Raw genomic sequence first — 10,953 nt, 5'->3', positions numbered from 1 at the left:
CTTTTGCCAAGTGCTGGAAGCTGGTGGATGCGAGTTTTGATAGTGCATCCGCGGACTTGTTTTCACTTCGGTTAATATGTCGGATATTGAACGAAGCGAATTTGGATGTTCGTTGCAGGGCTTGCTCGAGGTAGAGGATCATGATATCCCCCTTTGCAGCATAGTCGCCGCGTATCTGTCCTGCAACTAACAAAGAGTCGACGTGTGCTTCCAGATGCTGCACGCCGAGCTTGACTGCTAAACGTAGTCCTGCCAGTAGGGCTTCATATTCGGCCTCGTTATTTGTGCTTTTGAAATCGAGGCGGATGGCATATGTAAGTTCTTAGCCATCAGGGCTGACGAGTCGCAGACCTGCGCCCGCACCTTCCTCGTTGGAGGCACCGTCGGTAAATAGTGCCCAAGTTTCTGAGGAAGATGGCGTTGGTACAGGGTTTTGTGCTTGTTCGCATTCTTGGATGCGATTCACCGGTACTTCGGCAGCGAAATCAGCTAAGATTTGGCCTTTTATCGCGGGGCGCGGTTTGTAGTTCAGCGTGTGCGCGCCCAGCTCTATTGCCCATTTTGCTAATCTCCCAGAAATGTCAGGTTTGGATAGGATCGGGCCGATCCTGTAATTGGTTAGCACCGTGATGACATGGTTCGCGAAGTAGCGTCGCAACCTTCTTGATGCGTGCACTAGTGCTAATACCAATTTTTCCATTATTGAGTACCTTGTTTCTGGGTCGTTGAGCATCTTGCTGATGTAATAGATGGGTGTTTGAACCCCCTCCCGCTCCACTATCAATACCGCACCTACCGCCTTGTCCGCGGCAGATAGGTATAATATGAGTGGCTCCTCCTTGCGTGGTGCGGTTAAGGTTGGGAGTTGTATCAAACACTCCTTCATTTCCCGGAAGGCGTTTTCAGCCTCTGCGGTCCACTGGAATTGTTCTTTCTTTAAACAGTTCCGCAGGGTCTTGATGAAAGGATAAGACTTAGCTGCATGGTTGGCTAAGAATCTGTTGAGTGCCGCTAGCCTGCCGGCTAGTCGTTGCATATCTTTCATCGATGAAGGCGATGGCATGCGCTCGATTGCCTGAACTTTCTCCGGGTTTACCTTGAATCCATCTTTTGTCACGATGAACCCAAGGAATTTGCCTTCTTCCATTCCAAACGAGCATTTCCCTGGATTGAGCTTTATATCAACGCTTCGCAGAGTCTGGAATGTTCTTTCAATGTCTGTGAGCATGGTATCTTCCTCCATGCTCATGACGACTAGGTCGTCCATGTAGATTTCGACACTTTTGCTTATTTGGCCGCGGAAAGTGTCGTTCATCAGCTTTTGATAGGTTGCGCCCGCGTTGCGCAACCCAAACGGCATTTTTGTATAACAGTAATTCCCGGTGGGAGTGCGGAATGCCATTTTGTCTTCATCCTCGATCGCCATTTGTACCTGATGGTACCCTTTGTAGCAATCGAGGAAACACTTCCATCTGAATGGTGCGAGATTATCGACCTTTTCGTCGATTTCCGGAAGTGCGTAACAATCCTTGGGGCAGGCTTTGTTAAGGTCTTTGTAATCGACGCACATGCGCCAGCCCCCGGATGGTTTTTCTACCATGACCGGGTTGGATAACCAAGTCTGGTATTTGACTTCCCGCAGGATGCCTGCGGAGAGCAGTTCTTCGACTTGCTCTTGCATCGCCTGATTTTTAGCGGACCCAAGGTGGCGTTGGCCTTGGATCACCGGCTTGATATCTGGTGAGGTATTCAAGTGATGTTGCGCAATATCACGCGGGACCCCTGTCATATCTGCGGGTGTCCACGCGAAAATATCTTGGTTCCCGAAGAGAAGCTGCTTCAGGTGCGCTTTTGTGGTCGGGGACAAGGCGTGACCCAATGTAACCTTTTGTTCTGGGTATCTCGCGTTGAGAACCCATTTCTCTGGTTGGTTGTTGGGGGTGGGCCTTGCGACCTTGGTCGGACGTACTTCATCCGACATCATGACGTCCCTGCGGGCATAGATTATCGCGACCCCTGATTCGGTTGGGAAACCGACCGCAGAGTGGGGGACGGATGTAATCATATTGAAATCTCCTTGGGATTCTCTCCCAAGGAGTACGTCATATCTGGAGGTGTGAGGTAAAACCATGAAGTTTACCTCTTCTGTTCTTGTGTGCCTTCCGCTGGTAAGGCGCACAGGAAAAGTGATCTGGCCTAGGGGAAAGACGGTTTCCCCTGCGAACCCGGCCAATGGATAATCTACTGCTTGCAACCGATCTTTGTCCTCCTAGTCGAACTGGTTGAAACATTGTTCGTAGATTATATCAGAAGTACTGCCCGGGTCGATGAATAGACGCTCGGTGCAGTAGTGTGCCAGTTGGCCTGAAATAACGACGGCGCGCCTATCGGGCGGTCCGCCTCGGACTTTTGGAAAGACGACTTGCTCGTCTTTCCAGTCATTATCCGGCCTTCTCGCTGCTTTGCGCGGCCTACCTTTGCCTCCGTTGATCATGTGGGTGGAAGCCACGTACATGGTTCTCTTTCCGGAGGAGGTACCTTCGCCATGAGGGGTGATGCGCTTGGTGGGTTTTTGCCCACCTGGCAAAAGGTGTTGCAGTTTCCCCTCTTTTAAGGCCCGCTCAATCTCCAGCCGGAGACTGATGCAGTTGTTGGTGGTGTGGCCCGAGTCCTTGTGATACTCAAAGTAGAGTGTGAGGTCCTGATTTTTCTTGGACTTCATTGGTTGGGCCGGTCGTAAGAATTGCGGGTCCGCAAGAAGGACCTCGCTTGGCGACATGTTGATCTCGGTCCAGTTGCGGTCCCGAGAATCTTTCTTTGGTGCCCGGTTGTCCCGTTGAGGGTTGCGTTTCCTCGGGTCAAACGGGTTGGTCCGCGGGACGTATGGTTTGGAAATATCGCTATTCCCTACGTCCCGGTTGCGTTTATTGTTACGCTTGGACCCGTGGTTGGAAGTTTCGGCTTGGGGCTCTGCCTTTGCCACATGCGGTTCGAGGGACTGATGAAATGGTTCCGTACCATTTGATCTGCCACGTCGCCTATTTCTAGGCACTCCTTATTGTATCGTACAACGAATGCTTCTAGGGATTCGTTGTCTCTGCGCCAGATATTCATGACGTCCAACGAGTCACGCGTGTGACGTCGTTGCTGGCTGAAATGAGCGAGGAACTTTGCATGAAAGTCCTCGAATGAGTCCAGTGATCCCACTGGCAAAGAATCGAACCAAGCCCTGGCCAGACCCGTAAGGGTCTGGGGGAAAAAATTGCACCAAGTGGGTTCGTCCCACTGGCCATTGCACCCTGCGCCTATGAAAATGTTCATGTGGTCGTCCGGGTCGGATGAACCACTGTATTTCCCAACGTTGAATGGGAATTTTGTTGTGGTGACATGGGCGTGGGCTATTCGCGGGGCGAATTTGGAGTTTTCGGCTGCAGCTTTCGGCATATAGGGCTGGTTCTCAGGGCGTTTTGCAGCCCTGAGGTATGTACTGCAGGGGTGAGTGGGAGGAACATAGTTGCGTCCTCCCGGTCTGCTGCAGGTGTCATGCGAATCCCCACAATATGTACGGTCGTCCGGGTCGGTACGACCATACCCTTCGGTGTATGGCTGTGGGCCCAACCGGCTCTGAATTCCAGAGCCATGTCGGGATGCGGATCGTCGTCTGTCCTCAACGTAAGGACCTAGGCGGGTATGCACTGGTCCCCTGGTGTGGGACCCGTATGCGGAATCATCCTCGTTGATTGTGTGGACCGAACAGTAAGATGATCCACGGTCTTCACGTCTGCTTCTCGAAGCTGGACGTGAATGCGCCCTGCCTTCGTATTGTAAAACACGATCGGCAGGGGTGTGCGGTGCTGGGGTTGGCCCAGCTTGTATGTGCGCTTCCGCACAAGCGCGGTTGTATGTCGCGGCCAGCAGGGTGGCCTGTTGGTCATACCAGATGTGGGGGTCCATGTTCGGGGGGATCACAGATGCGTATTGTGATAAGTCGTGTCCGAACGTTAGGGATGGACCCCTTTGTGTTGATGTACCGATATGGCCCGGATTTGGGTCCGGTGGGGTACTCCCCGCATTTCCTGTGTTGATGGGGAGTAAATTATCCCCGGTAGTATTGTTTTGGTGATCAGTCATGATTTTGAGAGAGGAAAAAGGATGATCGAAAAAGTGCTAAGAGTAGCGGTGGGCGTCAATGATGAAACAATGGTTAACCGGGCAGGGTTAACTCATTGGTCTCGTCAAGAAGGGTTAATCCCTTCCTCTCGAGGATCGCTGGCTAGATCACCGGTGGGTTGATCTCCTGCACAAGGAAACAAACCGTGACTCGTAACAAGGAGGATGGGGTGGGGGGTGCTCCTTGTTACCACTCTCCGGCGTGAGAATCAGTAGTTTGCTTGGGAAGCAAAGTAAGATAGTAGTAGTAGTGAGAGAGTTGTGAAGAGATACCTCAAACCTGGTTTGGGGTTGGTATTTATAGCCGAGGAGTGAAGGAGGAGGTGGATGGATAGACTGACGGCATGCTGCACCTTTGCAGGTGTGTCAGACATGTCGGCCGGGGAGACGACGCCACGTCAGTCTGTCGCTTACGTAGACCTGACAGGTGACTGCCATTGGTTCCACTTGCACGTGGTGTCAGTCCCACTTGTTGAGCGTATAGGATGCGGTGCTAGCCGCATCGCTGCCTGCGGTAACATCTGATGTTATCGCGTCTCTTGCTAGTGATCAAGAAATACGCGAGATGCGGTGCTGGCCGCATCGTCGCCTGTGGTGACTGTTGCTGTTATCCAGCTTCCTTGTATTGATAGAAGTGTTCACTGGACGCGGTGCGAGTCCGCATCGCTGTGAATACTTCCGTTTTCATACACCAGATGTGATGCTATGTCGCATCACTCTACCGTTCTCATGTTCCAGGTAAGTCCTCCTTCGTTACTAGATAGATTGGATTCAACCCTTGTGTCGACGCGTTCTCGCATGGGCACAAGTAGGTTGTTAGCTGGTGAGGGTTTTGATAAGGGTAATGGTCACTCGCGGTCGATGCTGACGTGAGATCTGAGACCATACCCCTTCATTGACTAATATGTATAACTCATTTGGTATCATGAAAAAATAAGAGTAGAACCATTGAAATTGAATTTTGAATCTATCCACTCTTTCTCAACACTTCTAAACAAATTGACCAAATTTACACTTCAAAACTCTCGAAACTTTAATAAGCAAAATAACAATGTATAAATCGGAATATATATATATATATATATATATATATATATACACTTGGTTTTCAAAAGCGCGTGGCGATGCGCTGCGATTTGATCCCAAAAGCTGATGCGCCGTATCGAAGCATTCGTTATTAAAAAAATAGCAAAAAGCAAATATACATAGGTAATGTTTTAACTTGATAGAGATGATGAGAATATATTATAATTTAGTATCTACTTTAGTGTATAGACACTATAGTATAATATATTCTAATCATCCCAAAAGCAAGTACCCGACATAGGCGAGTATGAATCTTAGAAGCTCGAATTGTCTTCGATGAATTTAAATAAAAACTTTTAATTATGAATAGAAATTACATGATAATCAACTTATAACTAAAAAAATTTCAATTTTGAAATCTTTACTCTAAAACTTACAAATTAAAAAGAAGGTCGAAATTGAGAAGGCACAAATAAGTTATGGAATATGTAAACAATGAAGTCAAATGTCACAATCTTCAATCTTTTGACATAGAAACACAAATTAGTTCTCCATTTTTTTCATCATAAAACTTTTTAAATAAAAACTTTTAATTATGAATAGAAATTAATGACTCAAATTTTTCATCTTTTGACATACAAAGTCAACCCTCCTACACCAAGACTACTTGGCTTCAAAAGGATGTGTGTTGTAAACTAAGTACCGAACCATCTTTACATATAGATGCAAGCAAAATTTATAATAGCTTTTCATATTCTTATATTTCTTAAAAAATATTAAAAAAGATAAAATGAAAGATATTACCTATGCACTTTATCTCTTTAGCATCTTTCACTAGGAAATATCTTCACACATTCAAGGTTGTTGCCAAGTTTTTGAGTCTGGTTTGCAAAATGATGTAGTCCCCTATCCAAATTTTTTCATCGGTATACAAATACCAAAACTAACAAAATGAATAAATAAATAAACTTGTTTAATAGATGGATCTTAAAGCCCTTTTTGAGTCAAGATGATTAATGGAAGATTAATATGATTATATTGATTTTGAAGTTGTAGGCTGCGGCTATCAGAAGAGAAAGAGAGAGATGACTTGGGTGAGACCCTAGATTATGAGATTGAAGTTGTGTTTGTTCGGGTTATAAGATTTATATATCCCACCCGATTTTTGAACCAAATATCAGAAACGGGTCCGTCTGACCCGAAGTTATGTTAAGAATATAGGATGAGTGGAAAAAGTGGCATATGGCAAAATGTAACCTAAAAAAATTTCATATATGAAATGAAGGCTAAAAAATGTCATGTGTCATTGATCATAGCTATGTTTTTTTATTACGATGTATAGATTGTATCGATGACGAGCAATATAGTTTAAGGCTGTCGACATTTTGCATTGCCTTTCCTTGACCATCCAACACGTGGTCTCTTATACACGTTTTCCGGTGGACCTCCCCCACCACCCTCCCCCACTATTTATATCCCCTCCATTTCTTCATCTCCAAACATCACTCACTCCCATTTGAACTTACAGGAAGCTCAACACACAGCTTCCATATAATTTTACAACAATGGCGTTTGCTTCCACTTCAAGTTCAAATACAATTTGTACAAACCTTATACCCACTCACTCATTATCATCTTCAACAAAAAAAGGGTTCAATTCAAACCCCTTTTCTTCATCTTCATCTTCAACTTCGAATTCATTCTCATTTTTTTCGCGTAAATATAAAACTACAAAACCAACAAAATGTGCTCTGCAGTCACCTCCAAGTATGAATTTCACCAAACCATCGGCCAACTCATGGAACCTGTTGCAAAAAGCATCAGCCATGGCATTGGACGCGATCGAAAACACGTTACTTGAACGCGAAAAGAAACACCCGTTACCGAAAACGGTCGACCCGAATGTCCAAATCGCCGGAAACTTTTTTCCGGTACCTGAGACGCCGGTGCACCACTGTCTCCCGGTGGAGGGAACAATCCCGGACGATATCGACGGAGTGTACTTGCGAAATGGGGCTAACCCGATGTTCGAGCCGCCATCCGATCACCATTTGTTTGATGGTGACGGAATGATTTACGCGGTAAAGTTCGATAACGGCTCAGCGAGTTACGCTTGCCGGTTTACAGAGACTCAGAGGCTCGTTCAAGAACGTGCGTATGGTAAACCGGTTTTTCCGAAAACTATTGGTGAACTTCATGGGCATTCTGGTATTGCTAAATTGTTGCTGTTTTACGCACGCGGATTGTGTGGTTTGGTAGATCATAGCCAAGGCATTGGCGTGGCGAACGCGGGTTTGGTTTATTTTAACAACCGGCTTTTAGCTATGTCCGAAGATGATTTACCGTACGAAGTACGGGTCACCGAAACCGGTGATTTGAAAACCGTTGGTCGGTTTGACTTCAACGGGCAGTTGAAGTCTACCATGATTGCTCACCCGAAAGTGGACCCAGTTTCGGGTGAGCTTTTTGCGCTAAGTTATGATGTAATAAAGAAACCGTATTTAAAATACTTTCGATTCAGCCCTGATGGACACAAATCTGATGACGTGGCTATTAATTTGGGGGGACCAACTATGGTTCATGATTTCGCGATCACGGAGAATTTTGTTGTGGTGCCGGACCACCAGGTGGTTTTCAAGATGTCGGAGATGATCACCGGTGGGTCTCCGGTAGTGTATGATAAGGAGAAAGTTTCACGGTTTGGTGTTTTGGATAAGTACGCCGGTGATGATTCCGGGATCAAGTGGTTTGAAGTTCCCGATTGTTTTTGTTTTCATCTTTGGAACGCTTGGGAAGAACCCGAAACCGAAGAAGTGGTCGTGATCGGGTCGTGCATGACTCCGGCGGACTCCATTTTTAACGAGAGTCATGAACAATTGAAGAGTGTTTTGTCTGAAATTAGACTTAATTTAAAAACTGGAGAATCCACTCGCCAGGCGATCATTTCGCCGGAAAACGACGTCAATTTGGAAGCAGGGATGGTGAATAAGAACCTTCTTGGCCGGAAGTCGAAATACGCATACCTTGCGATAGCTGATCCGTGGCCGAAGGTTTCCGGTTTCGCTAAAGTGGACCTCTCTACAGGAGAAATAACAAAATTCATATACGGCGACGAAAAATACGGTGGAGAGCCTTTGTTTCTTCCCAGAGAGACAAACTCGAAATCTGAAGACGACGGCCACATTTTGTCGTTCGTCCACGATGAAAAAACGTCGAAATCGGAGCTTCATATCGTCAATGCAATCACATTGCAGTTGGAAGCGACCGTGAAGCTGCCATCGAGGGTTCCCTATGGTTTCCATGGCACATTTGTGAGCGTCAAAAGTTTGGCTACCCAGGCCTAAAAGACCTATTAGATAGAACATATTAGTTAGGGCTGTATAACAATAAACCCTAACTAATATATTCAGTTTATATGATAGCGATTTCCGGTTAGGGAACAACATTATTAAGGATATGTGTACAGCTACTCTCAGGCTATAGGGTGTGGTCATGACCTTTATGGTCACCATGATCCTCTACATCGGCGCCATGTCACTCACTTCTAATCCATCATTCAAAACCACTACCCTAAGGGTGTGGTCATGACCCAAACCACTATCTTCCTATTTTAATTTATTTTTGTAGAAAAGGAAAATGAATCATTGAAAAAGGAAAGTAGGCTCATGGTTGCCATGGTTTAAACCATGCCAACCATGGTGGATGAAGGAAGTGGATGGTATAACAATCCATTAATGATCATATGTGGCATTAATGATTCAACTCATGCTCCCTATACCCTTTAGCCTCATAGTAGAAGCAATTTTGCTGGAAAGATGGCTTGCAGATAATTCCCCTGAAAATCTCAGTTACACCTCCAACGTCTTTGGAGGGTTTAGCTAATTTTTAGTAGTTTAGGGTTCTCTTTGGATATATTTAAGTCTTGAGGGACCAGTTTGTAGCTTTTTGTGTATGTATAAATTGAAGCTCAGCTTGGTTCCCTTTACCATCTGGGTACAATCGCGAAAGCATGGTGTACATCGGGTTTGTAAAGAATTTCCTAGATATACGTTTTTAAGTTAGAAGAATAGTGCCATGCAGCTTGCCTATTGGATCAATTTTTTTTAATTTTATTATATTTCTAGTTTAAAATTACGCTTTCGTCCTTTGTTTAAAATTACGTTTTTTCTCTTAGCTCAAAATAAAATTATAATTTAGCCCTTAGCTCAAAATTACGCTTTTGCCCTCGGTTCAAAAACTCACTTTTAATTTTGTTCTCAGTTTCAAATTACGGTTTCACCCTCCGTTTAAAATTTCGTTTTTCAACCCAGTTCAAAATAAAATGTTGTTTTTTCCTCTAGCTTGAAACTACGATTCTGCTCTCAGCTCAAAATTACGTTTTTGCCCACAGTTCAAAATAAAATTATGTTTTCCCCTAGCTCAAAATTATGATTTTGTTCTCAGTTTAAAATTATAATTTCGCCTCCAGTTTAAAATATAATTTATGATTTTGCCCTCTTTACAGACATACATGTTATGAGAAACAAATATTCGACTTATTGCCCCGCAACGCCGGCGGGGCAAAAACTAGTATATTTTATTTATATATTATAAATTAACAACTTATAGTATAGTAGTGTTGTACCCCATGCTTTGAGTGCTTCTCAAAAAAAAAAAAAAATATTACAATTTTAACCCGTAACTCTTTGATTTTTTTACTTTCAACCAAAAGTTTTCATCTTTTCCAATTTAACCTAACAACTTTTTTTACTTTTAACTTTGGTCCCATATACTTTATATACTCCTTAAAACTTCCGTTTTACGTTTCATTCTAAATTTTACGAGTTAAAACGGCGCAACGTACGTATGTGGTTCAACGCTTTTATGTTTTGTTTTACACTACGCTCTAAATTTTGCGAGTTAACATGGTGGAACGATGTATGTGTGGTTCAACGTTCTTACATCGTCTATCCTGTTTGATAGATTGTCGCAACGTGGGGTCCTAAATCGACTTAATTATTATTTTCTATTTTTTATGTTTCGGTCTAATTTCACTGGGTTAACACGCTACAACTTCAATGTTGATAGTCACTGATGGTGGTGTCGCGTTAATGCTATTTGTCACGGTTTTACGACCCCGCCGCAACGCGGGGACTTAATACTAGTTGTTTATAAAAATCAATAAACTATGTTATTATTACAATTTAACCCCTCTTTTTTCACCAACTTTACAATATTTGTCTTAATGTATGGTTTAACTGAAAGGCACTCTGAGTTTTGACACACGTTTTCTGTTAGTGTAACTAAACTTATATTCATCCAATGGTTATAAGGTAGTTAATATCAGGTTGTGAGTTGGATATTCTTTGACATAAAATAACAATAATGGAATATTAATCATTTCTAAAGGCAAAAAAATCATCATTGATGACATAAAATATAAATAATGGAATATTTATCATTTCTAAAGTCAAAAAGAAATTGATAGAGATTATAATTGAATCCCTTGACTAATACATTCGATTGACTACAATATATAGAATACATCCTTTCACCTATACTAGGAATGATGATAATTACATTAATTACAAATAATGGTGATCCTAAATTATAGGCTAAATCACAGTCTATTATACCCCCGCAGTCGAAGCTGGAGGTGAACGAATGCTTAGACTGGACCTGAAATCTTCAAACAGTTGACGTGGGAGACCTTTGGTAAATATATCAGCAATTTGAAAGCGTGATGCCACATGGTGAACACGTACGAGCCCGCGTTGG

General features: G+C 43.8%; 1 protein-coding gene across 1 annotated transcript; it reads left to right on the top strand.

Moving 5' to 3' along the window:
- Positions 1-6,684: 6,684 nt before the first annotated feature.
- LOC110885603 (9-cis-epoxycarotenoid dioxygenase NCED1, chloroplastic) lies at positions 6,685-8,615 on the top strand. Its single transcript, XM_022133305.2, has one exon. It carries the CDS (start codon positions 6,762-6,764, stop codon positions 8,538-8,540), a length of 1,779 nt encoding a protein of 592 aa, XP_021988997.1. The 5' UTR covers positions 6,685-6,761; the 3' UTR covers positions 8,541-8,615.
- Positions 8,616-10,953: the final 2,338 nt, after the last annotated feature.

This window comes from Helianthus annuus, chromosome 10 (genome assembly GCF_002127325.2).
Source record: "Helianthus annuus cultivar XRQ/B chromosome 10, HanXRQr2.0-SUNRISE, whole genome shotgun sequence".
Classification (NCBI taxonomy): domain Eukaryota; kingdom Viridiplantae; phylum Streptophyta; class Magnoliopsida; order Asterales; family Asteraceae; genus Helianthus; species Helianthus annuus.
Note: the sequence above shows the minus strand (reverse complement) of the source record. Positions and strands in the feature narration are given on the sequence as shown.

Bases quoted from the DNA above. Each gene is read 5' to 3' on its own strand.
- LOC110885603 (XM_022133305.2), top strand. From the start codon at position 6,762: ATGGCGTTTGCTTCCACTTCAAGTTCAAATACAATTTGTACAAACCTT.